The 20,373-nt window shown below is 41.7% G+C and overlaps 1 protein-coding gene and 1 long non-coding RNA gene across 12 annotated transcripts in view; one reads left to right on the top strand and one right to left on the bottom strand.

Annotated features, from left to right (window-relative positions):
• The window catches only part of LOC125640490 (uncharacterized), a 37,283-nt gene extending 30,759 nt beyond the window's left edge, over positions 1-6,524 (bottom strand). For both annotated transcript variants that reach the window (XR_007357793.2, XR_012669455.1), the window contains exon 1: positions 6,402-6,524. This is a non-coding gene — a long non-coding RNA (uncharacterized LOC125640490). The remainder of the gene's footprint in view (positions 1-6,401) is intronic.
• CADPS (calcium dependent secretion activator) overlaps positions 1-20,373 on the top strand; it is a 389,708-nt gene that overhangs the window by 146,127 nt on the left and 223,208 nt on the right. For all 10 annotated transcript variants that reach the window (XM_048859020.2, XM_048859018.2, XM_048859022.2 and 7 more), the window contains exon 4: positions 17,286-17,366. In XM_048859020.2, the coding sequence (XP_048714977.1) occupies positions 17,286-17,366 (81 nt within the window). The remainder of the gene's footprint in view (positions 1-17,285; positions 17,367-20,373) is intronic.

Below are 20,373 nucleotides of genomic sequence, written 5' to 3'. Positions count from 1 at the left end.
GCATCTCCCCAGGCACGCAGGCCAGGATACAGCTTTTATAATGTGTTCTGCTGACACCCACCGGGTTCAAACTTATTTATGAAGGTTTCAATCCCTGTTCCTTATTTGAACTTTCTCACCCCACTACATTTGGGGTGCCCTGGTTTTCATAGGCTAACTTGTTAGTTCTCCATATACTCATTAACATTTGTCACTCAGTCACAGTAACAACTTATGGTTAGCACATTGCAGATACCCGAAGTCTGCAGAATAATCTAACTGGTTCATAACAATATATATTTCCTAACTATCAGCAGTTTAACACAGCTATTCCTGAGACTATTTCATCTTGCGATATTTGGCATCTCTCGTTGGCTGACATGAGTCTGTCCAGTCTTTAGGTCTGAGGCATTATTGGCTAAGCTAAATATCTTACAAGCCTGAGGCCTGTAGGCCCTATGTTAAAACATTAACTTCTTATATTTCACCTCTACGTCCTAAATATATCTGAGATCTTTTATCCTTGACTACACTTCCTTCCCTCTCCACGACTCCCCCAGTTATGTGGCTCTGTAAGGGGGGGGAAGGGCAAGCCATAATCGTGCCCTTAATGACCAAACTCTATGATGATGATTGAGGCTTGCGCTTGACTTAGAGTTTATGCAGAGCGGATAGCATTAAAATAATTGAGTGCCAATATTAGGCATCATGATCATGTTTCAAATTTCACGTGGGAGTGTGCAGATTTTTCTGATTATTCCATTTATCTTAAAATCCATCTTGCTATCTGCATAATTTTAGAAACATGTATTTATTTTATAGGACAGTCTCCTGATTACAGCCTGAACTTTTTCCAAGAGAGAGTTTCTTCTTTTCAATATCTGTATTTTTTTTCAAATGTATTTTGCTTTTTTAGTGGATAAAAGCATTCATACATACTGATCAGTAGTCAGGACATAACATCCATGACTTCTGGCTCAATAGCTATCCATCTATACATGTATGGTAACACCCATAAGATTAGAGTGCTGATGTCAACAGTGGAAGACTCTGTCACCATTAAATTATATACTGCTCCCCCAGTCATCCTCCTAAGGATGAAGCCTGTGGGGGAAAAAAGGTCTGAAGGACACCTGACCTCTGTCAGAGGAGTGAGGCTTTAGCAATCTCCATGCTGTAGCCAAGTATGATCTATGAACCAGCAAAACAGCTGCTCTCCTCTGCGACAATGCAGATCACAAAACACACGGTGAAGCCCATTAGAGCTAGAGATAAAGCATTCTCAGGTGAGGGGAACCAGCTGTTGCACAGTCTTCCAGAGATCAAGCTCGGCCAGAGTCTGATTGTCTTTAGGATACGCTGCCAAACCACCTCCTTCAAAAAGGCCTGTCCACCGTAAGAATGATATATTCGGCCATCCTGAAGTCAAGCCACAATGCTATTCTAGTACTATGTTGTAGTTGAGCCAGGAGAATGTGCATAATAACCACCCTCCACTGTGTACCCTGACCCTCTTCACCCCACAGCCCCCAGGTGAAGGCTGCATCCAGTGGCATCACTTCCTTCAGCTGCTCATGCTTCAGTGCTCCTGATAAGAGCTGGGGCAGCAGTGCACAGGGCTGCATGATTACCAAGGCAACCAAGGGTTTTGGGAAAGACTTCTTTCAGGATGTGGTCCCTATCCAGTGTGGTTTGTAATTGTTTTTAATGATACCCCACATGGGTTCCATATGTTGGGCATATACAGGGTTTTTCCCCCCATGTCCATTAGAATTAACATTTAAACTGCAAGATTAGCTATTCAAAATCATAGTTTATTGTGCAGTGCAGTAAAAAACATGAAATGTTTTGTCAGATACTGATTCGAATTTCACCTTGGAATCCTAGTGTAACAGATGAACTATAAAGAAAAAATCTGACCAAATCACCTGAACACTGCAGGCCCCCTTGTACCTTGGGCTATATGTCCTTGGAGTGGGGCTTACAGGGCACATACGTGAGGCACTGGCCCTCCGCATAGGAGTGCCTTTCACCCTTGTACAATGCCATAATACCTGAGTAATCAGTCCCTTCTTTTTGTTCCACGCTCCAGTGTCTGCAGCTAGATGATTGGTGACCAGTACGTCCCTGGAATGATTTAAATTGGAATTCTGGGGCTCCAGAAGTGCTTTAAATATAGCTTCAAAGAATGTTCCTTTAGGAGACTGGTATCTTGCTTTCCCAGTCCAACCCCAACTACTCTTTAAATGCCTTTGAAAATGTACAGAAGAGCAGGCAACATCTACTTTCTCCACTCTCTCTCTCTCTCTCTTTCTGTTTTGTTGAATGTAATATTTATCTTGATGTATTGTTGCTCATAAATATGTAACCTTCACGTAATTCACTTGAAAATTTTCTGCTAGAATTGCTTCCCGCCCCCCCAGCAGCAGCAGAGAACAATCTGTCCTTGCGAAGGGACAAACATGGAATGCTCCCAACTCGATTAATGATTTAGATCAGAATGAAGAATTCCCCTAGATTTCATTTACAATGCCATACACAGGGCTTTGTTCCCCGATCTTCCTCCCATGCCACAGGCACATGCTGATTGCTGAATGGAATATTGGGGGCTTGGCAGTGGGTAGCCAGATGTGAAGTTGCAAGGGTGAAAGGATCTGAGGAGCTCTCCCACTCATGCAGGCACCGTGGCAGTCCCTAAACAGACCAGCGATGTGGGATCAGATTGGCAACAGCTTCTTGTGACAGCAGGTGAGAGTGAACCAAAGAAGGAAGACCTTGCCAGAAATCATGACCCATGTGGTGGCAGGAGCCCCAGGCCTATTGCCCATGATTGGCCAGCCACCATTCTAGTGAGTCGTCTTTGAGCCCCTGATCTTGGCAAGAGGGACTGGCCCAAAACTTCCTTCCTGCTCAGGCTTTGTCAGCTTCCCCAATGGGCAGAATACACGTCACCAACAGCACCTGCGGCTCCGTTTCCCAGCACCCTAGTGGCATCGCTTTGGGAAAGCACCTTCTCCCCTCACCCAGTGGAAGGTGAAACATTTAGCATATGCAAAAACGCAGTGCCACTGGTAGGCTTCAGCCAGGTTAGGACCTGCCTAGCAGGTAAAAGCCATGCCGGAGCGTCTGTCCAGGGTGCAGGGCACAATAGTGTATGTATGTATTTAGTTATTTATTTATTACTACAATGGCGTCCTGGGCAGGAGATGACCAAGTTCCTTGTGCCGTGAGCAGAGAGATGCCTGCCAGTTTACAGGTAAGCAGTAGCTCTCTGTACAGCTGCCATCTCTCTGCCAGTGCCGTTTCACTTTGCACCTAACTGAAAGGTAACCTAACTCCTGGAAGTGGCACCATCTGGCTGTGATGCCACAGTGCCACTGGAAAAAACAAACAGATTCACTGGTGCAGCGTAGAGATGGGCCTTCTAGGGAGCAATTCAGCTACCTAAGGGATGCTGCCTGCACAGCATGAAGAGCCACGGTTTCCCCACCGACACTCTACTAAAATTGCTACTTGATATATTCAAAACTAATGATTTGAGGAAAAGCTAATTTAACTGCTAATTTAATTTTACCCCAAAGAAGCAGGATTTACTTTACTATTTTCAGAAACATCATGGAAATCTGCATACTAGTGTGATTAAACAAGCATTTATAGACCCTCTTTCTAGAACAGGTAGGTAAAATTGAGCTAATTTAGGTTTCAAATGTTCAAACCTGCTAAGACCACCTGTGTTCTGGCATGTATTAATGTCTTCTAGAGGGCTTGGGCAGACAAAGCTGTAGATAAAATGTGGAAATATAGCGGCTGTACCTTCTATCATTAGCATTCAGGAAGGGTGGACCAACTGCCTCAGTCTCAGGAATATTTTTATTGTAGGATCCAGGCACAGCCCTAAAGCTTGTGAACTGTGAAATAAGATTTCAATTATTAAAGAAAGAAACATCAGCCTATACAACATTGTGCAAGTCCCCTGTGCCACCTTAAATAGCTCACTCTAGTACCTTCTGATTATTTTCTTACTGCAGGGTTAGTTCATTAGGTAATATGGATGCTTGCTGGTATAACAAAAATAACCAATGATCTGCAGCTACTTAACTAACAGCCAGTAGTGTGTGGCCTTATTTGTGAATGATTTACACATCGCAGAAGGTCAGATTTTGCATAGCTAATTGGAAAATTACATACAGCTCTTCTCCAGTAAAACTTACATGTAGTCAATGTTTGTCAGCTCAGTGGATGATGAAATGCTTGGTCAGAATGCAGAAGGAGTTGTGCAATCCAGAGAGGAGGTGGTGAATTGTAAGAAAAGTGAATGAGACAGCACAACGATTACTAACTGGCAAATCTAATGGGGCTGTGTGTAATTCCCAAGCAGAGCTAGTCAAATGATAGTTGATGAGTAACTTATTCCATTAATTTTAAAATAAATTATACTGAATGGCTTTTTCCCAGCTTATGAAACCAGTTGGATACGTGTCCATTATGTTTGCTGAATTCTCTATTTGACAGTTTTAAAAAAATTGAAATGAAATAACCAATGAATAATATTCTCCATGCACAAACTTCATTTCATGGAATTTTGCTGGAAATATTTTCCCTGATTTGCCTGACTTTGACCCTTTCCCAAAGTTGTGTGCAATGACAGTTTTTGTCTAGTCAACATGAGGCTTGCAAGTATTCAGGGTGGCTGCTGCCTTTGCTCAGAAGAGGGCCCCAGTTTTGCTCATTTTGATTTGAAAATTGGTCTCTTCTGCTCAAAATCTCAGTCATTTCCTCCGCAGGTGGGCCTGCTGTTGCTTGAAAATGTTGTGTACCTTAGCAAAAGTCTAAGATAAACTGGAAATATTTTCGAATTCTGTCAATTTAGAGAAGTTTTGCATTTCATCATCAATATTTTGATTACTCTAAACCTGAGACTGTTTCCAGGGAATCTAAGTTAAAGGTACCCTTCGGCAACTTTTAATGATGCTACTTGTATTTGAAGAGCAGAAAAACCTTTGGTAAAATTACTAGTGACGGTAGTGGGTAGTATAACAGAAATTATGCTGAATCAAGGTCTTCTTGAAAGGTTCATAAAAAGACGTGCACTAGTTAAAACTTTTTTTCTCTTGACACCAGAAAAGGTTGACTTCTTTTTCTGCCTCTTTTTATACTATGATTACTGTGGTCAATTTGAAAAAAATCCTACTCCCTACAGTTATTCCCATATCTCCCTGTCTCTGTTGTGCCTGGCCATGGATTTAGTACAGGATATTGATGCTTGCAGGTAAGGTTTTGGAGGATTCCCTTTCAAGATTCTAGAGCTCTGAAGCAGTGGGCAGCATTTGATATTTCTCTGAACTAGTATTTTCTTATTTTGGGATGGAAATTTTTCTTTCCTAATGTTGGCGCACACAGACACACCCCTGATCTGCTGCATGGGACCTACTCAGATCTTGGACTGGGGGAGGTGACAGTGCAGTGGCTACGTGCCTGATATCTCCCCTTCCCACTGTGAGTGAGGGGTTAGGGAGCAGGCAGTCATGGCTCCCCCCACCACCACATGGAGCAGCTAGTAGGGATAATAAAGTATATTTGCTGTCCATGGGGAGGGGGTCCCTGCAGCATCGTGCTTTCTGGAGGCTCATCATGGTGCTCCATCCATGCAACATGCCATTCTCAGGGCTGAGTCAAACACCTGAGTCTGGGCCTTGGGGAGCAAAGGAAAATACTTCCTGCCTGGTGTACGAATGCTGGCAAATGGGTATCATCTGTCAATAAAGTTCTTTAAAATACATTCAATGGAGGGCTGGTATAAATGCCGCTGTTATGGCCTTGTTAAAGCATAATGAAGATGAAAGATGACAAAACTAGCTACCCCCAAATCTCATTCCGGCTGTGTTGCACACCGGATCCTCAGCTCTTAAATCAAGAAGCTATTTTTCCTCTGAGGCTCATTTGTGTCCTAGATTTCTGTGTATTGCAATAGGCATTTCTTTGACAAAAAAAAAAACCCCAGAGCCCTGCAAAAAATATTTTTTTACAATTCTTTACCAGCTATTATTATCTGCCTTCTCTAATAGATAGCTTGTCAGCATGGTGTCCAGAGAATAGGACTTGCACTTCTAATTCTCTGCGTACTGTTCAGAAAACGTCCCTTGAATATTTTAAGTGGTAAGAGTCTACATCCAGATGAGCTGATAACAGTGCAAGGCCCCTTACATAAGCCTGATGACACAGAGGTCTATAACACATCAAAACTTCCATTCTTTCTCCTTTTTCCTCCTCGTCATTTCAAATCCCAAAACAGCTGGCACTACTAGGGTTGGAATTTACTGTGCAGAGGATTAACACATTAGGAAAGTATTAGTGACTTAAGCTACCAAGACAGCTTAACATCTTTCACATTTCCAATTTTAAGAGAAAATTCAACATCCTACCTGACTGGGGGGTCGTCAAAAATTAAAAATTTAGATCCCCAGTTTTTATGAGCACAGCATCAATGGTATTCCAGGACGTCATGTACAGTTCACAATGCAGAATATATTACAGTGTGTCCTTCTGTCTTATGCCAAAAACAGCCTGCTTTATCTCTGGGAGCAGTGGCTTTCTGATAAGAAACCAAGGGCTGCCAGGAAACGTATCAATTCAGAAGGCATGCATTTGATTTTTTTTTATAGCCTTCAGCACTCTATGGTGTCAGCTACTATAAATTGCTAGACTACATTGACTTACAGATTAATTATTAATTAAAAGAAGCTTATGAATTTTTCAGTTTTTTTCTCATTGTACATTACCAAGTCAAACCACCTTTTACTAGCAAAAAGATCCCTCTAAAAGCCCTACATCAAAGCTGCAAATTGTCACCCGTATTGTTATCTTGTTCAGCACAGATTTACATTGTGTTTACCTTGAAATATTTAATCAACCATTTGCTGAGTTAGATGGCACATGTCATGGTTGAGTGGTAAGCACCATAAAACTTTTTCTTTGAAGCCTTTGGGTATTGTGGTTGCATGATTTGCCATTTGTATGGTGGTGTTTCAGAGAATATTAATGTTCCAAAAAGCACAACCCAATCTGCAGTATGTAGGTTGATTATTAAATGCATACAAGCCTGTACTTAGCATCACACCCTTCCATTTGCTTCCAGCAAATGCATAGAAGCAGTACAGTTGATGAATATCTTCTTAAAATGGTTGTTAGTAGTATGTTAAACTACTGTGTTGATAAGACCTTTAGTTTAAATTGGTGAAATTCAGCTCTCTGCAATGAGTCAGCATAAGGCCGGTGCCTCACTGAAATAGGGCTTACTCAAGGGAACTACGTCTCAAGATGGTCATAGGCTTTATGCTGCCCCTATGCACGGGGTGAATTTCACCCAAAGGGACTTGGGTAAGTGCGGCTTCATTATATAATGGTGGATGTATTATTGTTCTCGCACAACTAAAAAAATTGACCATTTTCTTCTGTATATATCTAAATTTGACTAAATTCACAGATTCACTATAATCCCTTTTATTAAAAAAAGCAAACTAAGAAAAAGAACTGGACTTGAAACCTGCCAGTTCTGCTTGTAGCTGGTGTGTGTGAGTATATTACTCTTGCTACTAACCTTGTCTTCCTTTCACCAGCCTCCCTCTAATCTTCTATATCAGCTTGACTGGATCCAGTATTTAACTAGATAACAAACTGTTCAGACCGTGGATTGTCTTTTTCATTCTCTTTGTACAGCACCTGGCTCAGTCAGGCCTTCATCTTCATTGGGATCTCTAGGTACTGCTGTAATAAAAAGAAAAATAATAATAATGATGTTCCTTGCCTGCCTTTTATATCTTGTATTCCTTGATAGTAATGCTGTTGTATTTGGCAGCCTACAAGACTGCCATGCTTAAGATATATAGGGGGTTGTGCCAGATATACCAGGCATTTGCTGCCCCCTACTGGAGGTCCCACAGCCTTGCACAGCCCACCCTATGATGCTGTCCTTGTGGAAAAGAGCAGTGAGTTTGGACCAACAGGGGTTGCCTATAGAAACCTCCTAGGATTGGCTATTTGTTGGTCCTCCAGTGGCTAAAAGGGCCAGGAGCAAGAAGAAGCCAATCCTAGGACCCCAGCAGGCCAGTTAAAAAAAAAGCTGGCTGTTTCTTTTAAAGGCAGTTCTGGGTGAGGCTGCGACAGCAAAGGAAGGTTCTCCCTGTCTTAACCTAACAAATGTGGCCGGGTCATGGGTCAGTGATGAAGTGTTTTATGTTATGGACTTTAGTGTTCAGGTGGCCATTTTGAGTCAAGTGTTAATTTATTTCCTGTAACGTGAAGGTGAGCTTTCTCTGCAGACCCCCAGCTCAGGCGAGTCCATGATATAGTCCTGGACATACCCATTCTTCAGAGACAGAGAGGGAATAGAACACTTTAGTTGTTGCCTCTCTTGGATTTCCCAGCGCTCTGTCTCCTGAAAGACTATTTTTTAATGTCTGATCCTGCACCACTGAAATGCATGGGAGTGTTTGCCATGGATATCAATGAGCACAGAGTCAACCCTGAGACTGTACGCTCTCCAGGTTCAAGGGCTGTTTTCATCTTTGTCTCTTGTACAGCATCACTTATGTTGTTCTGATTAAGCAAATTACTGTTTGCAACGATCCACAAGCTGCTATGATAATTTGTAAAAAGCGGAGGTACTGCATCGCCAGCGTCTTATATTCAAAAGTAGTGCAAGGCGCACTTGCTGCTGGCTTGTATGGTTGGAGACAGTAGTGTAGACGGTGTTTGTCACATCTAAGTTGTATATTTTAAATGCCAGGCTAATAATTGAAGAATATATCTGTATGTTTCATCTTTTTATTAAAAATCCTTCTAGTTCATCATGAGGATATTTCTAATTGTGTTGCTCATTATGATAATTTCAGACCTAAATATTTAAGGATGCACAACACTTCACTTGAAGTGTGGTATTGTAGTCTTACTTTCCTAGTATTTACATAAGAGCATCATCTATTTAAACAACATTCTGCATTGGTGAGGCCACATCTGGAGTATTGCGTCCAGTTTTGGGCCCCCCCACTACAGAAAGGATGTGGACAAATTGGAGAGAGTCCAGTGGAGGGCAACAAAAATGATCAGGGAGCTGGGGCACATGACTTGCAAGGAAAGGCTGAGGGAACTGGGCTTGTTTAGTCTACAGAAGAGAAGGGGGGGGGAATTTGATAGCAGCCTTCAACTACCTGAAGGGGGGTTCCGAAGAGGATGGAGCTCGGCTGTTCTCAGTGGTAGCAGATGACAGAACAAGGAGCAATGGTCTCAAGTTGCAGTGGGGGAGGTCTAGGTTGGAAATTAGGAAACAGTATTTCACTAGGAGGGCGGTGAAGCACTGGAATGAGTTACCTAGGGAGGTGGTGGAATCTCCATCTGTAGAGGCTTTTAAGCCCTTGACGAAGCCCTGGCTGGGATGATTTAGTTGGTGTTGGTCCCGCTTTGAGCAGAGGGTTGGACTAGATGACCTCCTGAGGTCTCTTCTAACCCTAATCTTCCATGATTCTGTGAACAAATAGAATGGAAGAGTCAAATCAGTTCTTACACTTCTCAACTTCTTACGTGTTATGAATCAGAGCTTGCTTATGCTATTGACAAAATCTAATGTTAAAAGCTAACAGAGCCTGTGTAGCTCTGGGATTGTCAGCTGGTTTGTATCCAGCCCCATCTTCAACCATCGTAATTAAGGTCTGACTGCCAAATCAGCATTACTGCTGCTGATTTTAAAAAAAGCAGAAAGCGCAGTCATAGCTTGATTTTGTTTTTCAGAAATAGGTTGGGTTTGAAGAGCTCTCTTCCCTCTCTCGTTTTAAACAGTCTGAGATGCATGTAATGAAGAGGGAATAAATATGGTGCTCTGATAGCCTCTCCAGTCACTTTTTTGACTACAACTGCACTTTGATGGGTTTGTTTTTAGTCTGTAACAACAAAGCCCTTGCTAGAGCATTTAAACTGGGATCAGTGGTGGCCTGTTATTTTTAATTGATGAAAACCCAGATTAACTCCAATGAAGTTCCTTCTCGTTTTCACTGATATAACTGAGATCAGAATCTTGGCTGATCACCTTAAAACATAAAGCATGGTTCAGGATGTGCACATGTCTTAGTAGCAAACTGAACAGTATAAGACTTGAAACTGGTTTGATTCAGATTTCTTTACTGCTTCATCTTAGTGTTGCACTCCATATTGTTTAAAATAGTTCAGGTTAAATTACTAGTGGTTGTTTTCCTTCTCCTCTGACTTTTCTTCCTCCTCCTAAAGTGCAGTGTCTTTTATTCACGATGTCCCTAAAGTACAGAAGTTGAGTTTGCCACGTTCTCGTGGTAAGTGCGACTCAGTGTCATAGACTCCAACTTTGAATGCTAATTGGCAAGGTTGTCATAATGAAGAGGCTCTATTAATAACCTGAAACAGTTCTTGAGTAGGGTTTATAAACTGTCGAGGGTGTATCAATTGTCCACAATCATAGGATGGATTGTTACTAAAGTCCTCCTTTTAAAAAAATATTGCATCCAGTCAAAGAATATTTCAAAAATAGTTTGTATATAAGCCAATCTTTTTTGCCAGATTCTTTTACTGTAAAGGAACAGTCAACATTTGGTAACTACAAATAAATGTACCCTGCTGTACATTCAGATGCAGACAACTCTGGTTCTGATACATTTTTGTTCCTAGTTTGAGTCAAATCTACATATTTTTAAACTTTTAACAACAGTAGCACCAAGGTAAATCTCTCGTCAGCGCAAACGGAAAGAAATAATGGCGTGTGTGGATAGACGTAAGAAAAGACCCAATATGCAACTAGGCAGTTGTGTAATGAGCAGATTAGAATTGGAAATTGAGCATGTCCTGTATTTCTGACATGTTGCTGAAAAAAAAAACTGGCATATGTGACATATCTTATGTACACTGAGATTTATAATACTTAATTGACTGGGGCAACCTTATGATTTATATCTTTGCTTTATTCATAGCATACCCATAAAAAGTCATAATGCAGAACCAGACTAATTCAGTTTTTCTTTGACCTTGTAAATCATTTATATATTTGGCTGTCAGTTTTTGAATACAAAGTATGCATACATACTGCAGAAAATAAATTGCTGACTCTTTAGCTAAGAAATTGGGCTTTGATTGCTATTCCGGGATAATTTCCTGTCACTAGATTGTTCAATATTGCTTGGATAACTTATTTTACATTAAGAAAAGGATGCATCCGATGGAGTGAGCTGTAGCTCACGAAAGCTTATGCTCAAATAAATGTGTTAGTCTCTAAGATGCCACAAGTACTCCTTTTCTTTTTGTGAATACAGACTAACACGGCTGCTACTCTGAAACCAGTCATTATTTTACATTAACTGTTTAACTGTGTTGCACAAGCAAATTACATTTCAACATTCCCGATCTAGGATCAGTGCCCTCGTTAGCACTAGTCCTTACTCTACAAGGAGAAAGACTTCTACTGTATTTGGTAAACTAAGGCCATGTCTACACTATGGGTGCTACAGCAACACATCTGTGGCGCTGTAGCACTGGAGTGTAGATGCTTGCTACAGTGATGGAAGGGGTTTTTCTGTAGCTGTAATCCACCTCTCTGAGTGGCAGTAGCTAGGTTGATGGAAAAGTTCTTCCACTTACCTAGCCATGTCTACACTCAGGGATAGTGGCATAGCTACGGTTAACTTAGCAATGTTAACCTAACGTTTCAGTGTAGACCAGGCCTAAGTTTCGCTACTATTATGCTACAGACTAGTTCTGGATAAGTTTTCAAAGAATGAGTGGTAGCCATGGAACTGCCATGTTATTGGGAGTCAAGTACTTTAAAAGCTTGCATAATGTTTTAAAATTGTAAGGATGTGTGGCTCTTCATATCACTTTGTTCAACTGGTCATGGCAACGCTTCCTTTTAAAAAGGAATGCTTTACCCTCCAGATCAGGACTGAGAATGCTGCTGTGGATGTAACCTCATAACACAAATAATTTCCCTAGTCATATCCTTCCTTTCACAAGAGAGGTTCACACTGTTTTCTCCAGCTGCGGCGTTACTGGAAAATGCCTGCAAAATCCTGATAGTCTAGAAAGTGCTGTTGTCAGGCATTGTGCTGGCTTATTAGCATATTAGAAGGACAGCTCTCCTAGAAGGCAGCATCCTTGATTTCTAAATTTAGAATGCGGGTTACTTGGGGTAATGTGATCAACCTCAATTACTGTCACTCAAATCGAACTTGGAATAACAATTCCTGTTTCAGAGTTCTAAAGGAAATGGGAACTTGGCGCGGTACATTTCCCGCATTTAACGGAGCTGCTCTGAAAGAGTCTGTCCAGTCTAGTGGAAGCAAGTCCACACAATGCATTTGTTAAGGGGGAAGGTATTTGGGGAACGTGGTGCAGCAGGGAGGGTTTAACAAAGTGTCACAGACGGCCTGATCCTGAGAGGAGCTGGACTCCCACAGCTCCTATTGGTTTCAGGACCATAGCCCCATAGTGCTTTCCTATAAGAATCCAGAGCAACACTGTGCTGAGTTCTGATCTTAAAAGACCAAATTATGAAATAATTGGCACAGCCACAGGGAATGGAGTACAAATAATCCTGAGCCAAGGGTCATTGACAGGAACAGAAATACTCTCATTGGCTTCAGTGAGCTTTGGATCAGGCCCACGATGCTTAGCAGGTTTGTTGCTTGAGTTAAATCAGTGACTCAGGCCTTTCAGTTGTATCAGAAATATATATTCCCTCAATGGCAGCTGTAATGACTAAACTCTCTGGGAAATCAGACCTACTAAAGCACATCAGCATACCTACACATGCATACATATCTGAGGGGAAAATAAATGTTTAAGTTATGCAAGGAGACAATAGGAAGGAAACTATGGCATACCTGTCTGTTCAGTGTTTTTTGATGGCATATTGCAAATACATTCAAACCTAAGCGCTGCTATCTAGTCATATTGGGAATTGAAACTAGAATGGTTGCTGTAGCTGTAACTTTCCAGACTGCACTGCGCCAGGCAAGTGGTTGCTCTGTGGAGTAATTTGTCTCTGGAGAAGGATAATACATAGGGAGATAGTTACAGGAACTCTAATCCAGGTTATAAAATTGCTTTGTGGGAAGCTGTGACTGACAGCACTAGTGGTACAATGTCTTAAGGTGATGTTGCTTTCCGACAGGCAGAACAGGTCACTCTGACCATCATCGTTAGAAGAGCCAAATAGCAAGACAAGATAATGGCTAGGAGAAAGAAAACCCTAATTTAAATGTGGTTGACTTCAGTAAAAGTTGGAGGGGGTTGATAAGTTATTTCTTACAAGAGATAAGAAGTGACATTGGTACTGTCACGGAACGAATATCGTGGTCCTGGATATTAGTTTTTGTTTCCCCAGTCTCCTAAACAGATACTACTAATAAACTGAGACAGGAGACTCCGTTTCCACTTGCATTAAGGGATATTTACAAAAGAGAGATGAACCAGAACAGTATTGAAGTGTTTAATGTTGCAGAGCTGGATGACACTCCTGTATCTGGTCAAAAGAAACGTTGCTACCAGCACTCCTACTTCCCATTGTCGATTTGAAGTTTTCAGGTTCCTGCTGTGTCTCAACTTCCCCGAAGGAGTTTAAACTGTCGTTATAGTTGGGAAAGTGTCTATAAAGTCAGCATAAAGTTGGGCATTTGACTGGTCCAAAAATACTTGGTCACTGACCAGTCAAATCTTGGTCAAATAGTGTCGAATAATGTCAAAAATGGTCAAACCCTTTAAAGCAGTAATTTATTAGAACAGTAATAAAGAGTAAGATTCTCTGGTCTCCTGTAGGTTTAGCCTTGGATAAATATTTGCCTAATTATTTAAAAAAAAAAAAGTGACTTAACTGAGTTTGAGCTCAGAATAAGGCAAAATACAATGAAATTAAGTTCTTAAAAATGAAAGAATATTATTACCCTTTTAGCAATGGTTGGTTAGCATTTAAATACAAACATTAAGACTGAACATTTGCAAATGAAAAAAACGAAGTTAAAATGCAATAAAACAAACATTTCAATTATAAAAAAACCTCCTCTTTAAGTGCACTTATGGTAGGTAGGCAGCAGGCCAGCTCCTCAAGTACCTTGCTTTTCATTATCTCTTTCTTTAACAGCTTCAGTTGTTTCATCTATATCTTTATCATCATCATTTTAATGCGCTTTGTAAACGGCTATGTGCATTGGTGGCCTTGTATACAAATAAAGACACACACCCCCATGCAGTGTTCTGTTCTAGAAGATTCCAGCGAATCAAGAGGCTCAACTTTCAGTTAGTTCATCTTTTTCCCATCAGATGGCCTGAGCACATAGTAAAGTGAGTGATCGAGACATTTAAGTAAGCTTGCTAACAATCAGAAAGGTAGGCCACCACCTACATAAGGTCATTCTTGCTGAAATATTTGATTATATTTGACTGTGGTGAAATAGGCAGGTAGCTGACTGGCCAGTTAACTGGCTTGCCAAGCCTTATTTGGCACCTTCTTATTCCTCTTATCAGGGATGGATTTACAGTTTACGTGCCGCAAGGCACAGCATCTTCAGTGCTTCCGCCTACAGCTGACCTTCGTGTTTTCTGTTTAAAAAAAAAAAAAAAATAAAACTTTTAACTCTTAGGCATCTGTAGACCGCTGGTGCCCGAAGCACATGCCTACTGTACCTAACTGGAAATCCGGTCCTGCCTCCTGTATGCTCCTTTTGGGTCTGATTCTGATTTCACTTACACTTGTACCAATGCTGAAGATAATGGACTTACCCCGGAGTTACACTGATGTAAGAGAGAGTTAGCCCCTGTGTGTCATAGAAACCTGCTGGAACTGCGTGCTTAACTGTTACATGCAACTCCTTCCTCCTTCCTGTCAGAGCTTTCAGAGTCAGTGCAACTGCGAACAGCACACTGCAGGATTCCACGCAGCGGACTGAAAAGATCTCGCCCTTGAACACTTCAGCTAATTGGTGATGTAGATTGGCTGTAGTGAGGGTTATGGTCTTAAGGAAAAAGAGAGAGAGAGAGAGGACACACAACAGCATTGCAATGCAAACTAATGGCCTTAAGAATTCTCAAGGGCTGGTTAAGCCAGTGTGTGTCGAGGTGAATATTGTGTACACTTGCATATAGCGCACAACAAATAGAAAAGCACAGTTATACTTTCACTGTTATGATCCCTGCACGCTAGGAAGTTATTTCCTGTATGACACGGTAGTGAAGCCCTTACCCAATCTTTATTCAGTCCAAATTGCTACGGAAGTCAGTAGATTCAAGAACTTTTAATATAATGGGCCAAATCCTCAGCTGGTGTAAACCAGCACTGCTTCAGTAACTTCAGTGGATGCACAAGGGCTGAGGGGCTAGCCTAGTGTTTATGTAAATGTGGATATTACAGTGAAATTTTAAATTCCCTAGGAAATATTATGCATGAATCACAAAGGTATTGATATAATCCTTCAAACAATAACACATCAGAGTATCCTCTTTTATTTCTCTCTCTTAATCTGTTAAGACTCTTTTTGAATCTATTATCTATGCTTTTTATTGCCAGTAAAATGAAACTGGTGCCCAATGTGGCCCACTCAGAATAGCCTCAGCACTTGGGACCAAATCACTGGGACATTTGCCTCATGAAAGACTTCAGGACTAAGCCTCTGCTTTTAACTGCTTAGGGAAAGAGCCGTGCTGAAAACAGTACGTTGTGTTCATGGAAATGTGTGATGGGACGTCTAACTTCAACAAATGTGTAAATGAAAATAATGGAAAAGGTAGCTACTCTTTTACCTACCCCTACATATCTTAGTGGTTTATAACAGTACTGATGACCTTTGGGTAGAGTGCTTTCAGGCGTCTGCTAACCAGCCACATTCTAGGCCCTTGGCTTCACCTCCCGCCATTAGTCATTAGCTGCCATTAAATGCCCTCCCCATCGGTCACAGTTGGTTAATTAAAATCTCCAACAGACCAAATTGATCTGACACAAGGGACACTGCAAGGCACTTAAAGCAATAATAAAATGCAATGGAAACTTCAAAGGCAGCCTGTCACATCCTCTGCTGAACAAACTGGAACCCTGGTCACCACAGCTTTTCCTCGTATTTTTAGACCAAACAAGAACCTGGAGCACTCGCTGTGCATAATAGTTGCAATGGCAGTACTGATGAGAGTCCAGAGCATGAATCCCTAGCTTGTAGTCCAGAACCTGAAGCTGAAAATGAACAATTGGAGGAAGAGGACAAGATGCTAAAGGAATAGGATGTTGCTATGTCCTTGAAAGTAGGGGGGGTTAGCAAATGTAGTGAAAGCCTGAAAAATAAAAGGGACGGTGAAGTGTGTTTTGGAGTTATTGTCCTCCTCAGCAAAACATCTTCCTTTCCCCTTTATATAGGTACAAATATCTTCTGATGATGTAGGTTGACGTGCTACGTAAAGGCATGCCGCCATTACTGTCAGGAATCTGTATAGGAGGCTAGTGCATTCCAGAACTGTGCCTTTGGGCTCCCCAGGAGCCTGAATGAAGCCTAAAATGTTGACCCATAGGTAAGGCAACTAATGAAGAAAGCATAATGTGAAAAGGCAGGGTAGACTTTGCCCTAGAAGCAAGGAAATTTGGGCCTTAGAGCATACACTAAGTTTATCTCCAGTGAATTCCCACCATGCCTAATGTGTAAGGCTAAGATTTTGGCATGGGTATTTTTAGTAAAAGTCACTGACAGGACGTGGTCAATAAACAATAAATCATGGAAGCTGGAGCCCCACATGCGGGGCTGAAGTTGCAAAGGTCACATAAAATCACATAATCTGATCGACTCAGCCTTACTCATGTGCCTCTGTGAGACCAACTCTACATCCCCATTTGCTCCTCTCTGCTGCCCTCTGTAGTAGTGCTATTATAAGTGGCAATGATACTGGTTTTCCCACATCAGTGAACATAGAACTGGCCCAGCAGCCCAGGGGGCTTCATATATCTGTCCACGACGGAATTTCTACTCACAGAGGTAGCTACGTGGGCATCTAATGCAATCTGACAAATTGCATTCAACCGAGCATGTTTGTTTAAAGAATTTTTGGAAAAATGAATCAATATGCGCATGTACTGTGCCTTGCACAAAGGGGCTGGACCTTGATTGGTGCCTGTCACAGCTAGCACAATACAAATGTTAAATAATAATGTAATGAAGTCATATGCTCTGAGAAGCTGAACAAGCTTCTCCTGGGTGGTGCTGTGGTGGCCTTTTTTCATTCTAAAAATCCTCAGTTTACCTTTTTTCTGTTTTGCCACACAGCTGGATAATCCAGATGAGCAAGCAGCGCAGATCAGACGAGAGTTAGATGGACGCCTTCAAATGGCAGATCAAATTGCCAAGGTAAGAAAACTCTAACTAGTAACTGTCACATACATAGCTCCATGGAGCCACCATGCACCCCTCTTCTCAGGGCCTGCTCCTCAGGGATGCTGAGCCCCCACAGCTCCCAGTGAAATTAGTGGGATCAACAGGCACTCTGTGTTTCTTAGTGTCAGGCCCCAAATTCCTTTTGGGGGATGAGTGTGGGCGCTGGAGAGGTGATGTTGGAAATGGCACTCTGAGGTGTTTGGGTTTCTTTCCTAGAAGCAGCTATTTTGTTAGGAGCTGGGGTTGGTTCCTCTGTTTGTTTCTTTCCCTGCCAGTAGGTAACTTCCCTCAATGACTCCAGACTTGCTAGTGCACACAGAACCACATTTGGCCAAATATCAGCGCTGAGCGAGGGTGAATTGGCACTCTCCTGGCCTAGTGTCAGACTCCTGTCTGGGACAATACCCTCCTCGCGTGTTACAGTTGAATTGCCTTTGATATCTATCCAGTGCAGCAGGCCTATGAGCCCTCCCTCAAAACTAACCTTGGCAACAAAGCATCTGGAACCACACCACTCCGCTGGGGCAGACTGTCACCACACCACAGCTTGCTGAAGCAAGTCATTTCTCTGTTTGGTATCAGGGTAGCTCTCTCACAGTTTCAGGTGACCTAAAAAGGATAATCGCTCTGGGAGCTTTGCCACTGACTTCATTGGGGCCAGGATTTCACCTCTGATTTTGCCAAATCTCCTGAGACTTATATCAAACCCCAAATGTGAACGGCATAACTTGTTTGCTCTGCAGCACCATGCTCAGTATCTCTGTGATCTAACTGAAATGTTGCAGTCAATAGTCAGGACAGGATACCCCATGAGAAGAAAAGAGAAAAACAAAAAAACCTAGTAGAAATCTAATCAGCAAACTAAATACACTTCAATTCAAGATGCAAACAACAAATCAGAACTCCCCACCTCCACCAGCAGCCAGTGTTGTGAAAAAGCTGGTTTTGCCCTTTCCCGCCAAATATACGGAATAAATGCAGACTGCCAAATTCAGACTGCCAGCATATCTCCAGCCCCGTCAGTGGCACTCAGGTGGGTTCCTCGTTCCTGAGGATAAACACCCATGCACGCTCCTCTTTGCAAACACAGAAAAGTCAGTCTCTTTATATATTTGGTAAAAATCTGACACTGTCAAAGCCCTCCCATATCAGTGAGCAAATAAGGCTCCATACTTTCCTGACAGGGCAGATAATAAAATAATCCTGAATGGATTTTACAAGACAGATTTGATCAACACCCCTGCCACAAAATGAATGGCCAATTCTGACCCCCTCTGGTTTATTCTAGAGAAGAAAAGACACACTATGAGTCCCTCCATGATAAACTGTAATTCCCTGAAGTATAAATGTGGTTATTGTACCAGAATTTTGAAGCCTTCTACAAGGAATGCAATCTTGAAGCTGCTTCTAAGTAAAGTATTTTGAGATCATTGGGAGTAAAGTATGTATTTGTAGTCTATTATTAATTATTTAGCAGCAGCACTTGTGGGTACATCACATCCTTACAGATTGCTTTGCATTTTTCAAAGCACTGTACAAACCTGCATCACTGCATCCTTGGGAGGGTAGCTGGTATGTTCCCTATTTTACAGATGGAGAAAATGAGCTGTCTGAGAGCCATATGGCAAGTTCGTGGCAGATAGATCATCAAAACTGACTCTTCTTCCCCTCTTTTAGATCGGGGTGGCCTATTATTTTAAGGAAAATATTGAATCGTCTCTTGTTTCTTTAAGAGAAACTCTACATGAAGTATTGCCAGCATCTAAGGTTTTGAGAATGTTAGCTGGTCATTTGGGTATTGATTCAAGAGGTTCTACCTATTTATTTATTTATTTATTTAACTTTATGTTTACTACATTTTTGAATGAGGGCAGTACTATTTATAACTCACTGGCAGTCAGCAGAGGGTGCAACTGCACGAGTTATATTTGCAAACATAAATATACCATTTTCATTTCCCCCAAGGACAGTAAAACATAAACAAGCTGCTACCAGGCCTATGAGACTAGGCCATGTGAAAGCTCCTAAAACAAATATATTCTGAAACTTCACTTTTGCAGGCTCATGTTTCAAAATGCAGCTTCGGAGCATGGAGGGAAATTGTATTTGAAACCAGCATATCAGTCATGGTAGTATATTCAGTACATATTATTACTTAATCCCTTTACCACGATTGCTGCTAGCCACCAATTTAACATGTCAAAATCCTACAGCAACTGCATACTAAAATACTTGCTATTCTCACAACTCCATTGATGCTGCTTTTTGCTGGCATCCAGATGATTTTCTGGATCCTTCTCTATAGTTTCTGCACAAAATTAGTTTCTGTACTCACTTATCATAGCTGGTAATTCAGTTCCAGGCTAGTCTTTAATTTTATGAAAAGAAAAATCTCTAATTTACTGGTCCATGTTGCAGAATTGTATCATGCACGGTGATTGATTGTGCACTAAATCGATGCACTAAAAAGTACTTTGCAGCACCAAGGTGCCCATCACTGAGTTCAGTTCTAATGGTAGATTCTCATCATATAAGAAATTAAAGTTAGGATATTTTCAATTAAGATGTGGTGGAAGCTGTGCGGTCTAGTAGGACCAAGTGGCAGGAGTGCCCCAGTGCTGTTGTCTTTGCTGAGCCACTTAATGGCCAGCTATGGGACTTTGAATAAGTTATTTGCCCAGGATCACTCAGTAACCTGATCCACACACTGGAACACTCGAGCAGAGCTGTGTCTTTTCTTCTGCCCAGGACAGCTCAAATGCAGCTTTTGGTGTTCAGTGGAGTCCTGCTTTGGGCCCCACTTCAGCAAAGCACCTACGCTTAAAATCAGCTGAACTTAAGGACTGACTTAAAGTTAAGCACCTGGTTCAAATGCTCTGCTGAATGGGGATGGATTGCTGCACCTGGGTTTTGGACCATATTTCCCGCATATTAAATGAAAGCAGGATTATGGCTGGCAGTCTCATTGCACCAAGCCAGA

The sequence above is a fragment of the Caretta caretta genome, chromosome 7 (genome assembly GCF_965140235.1).
Source record: "Caretta caretta isolate rCarCar2 chromosome 7, rCarCar1.hap1, whole genome shotgun sequence".
Classification (NCBI taxonomy): domain Eukaryota; kingdom Metazoa; phylum Chordata; order Testudines; family Cheloniidae; genus Caretta; species Caretta caretta.
The sequence above is the reverse complement of the archived record's forward strand: the minus strand, read 5'-3'. Positions and strand labels throughout refer to the sequence as shown.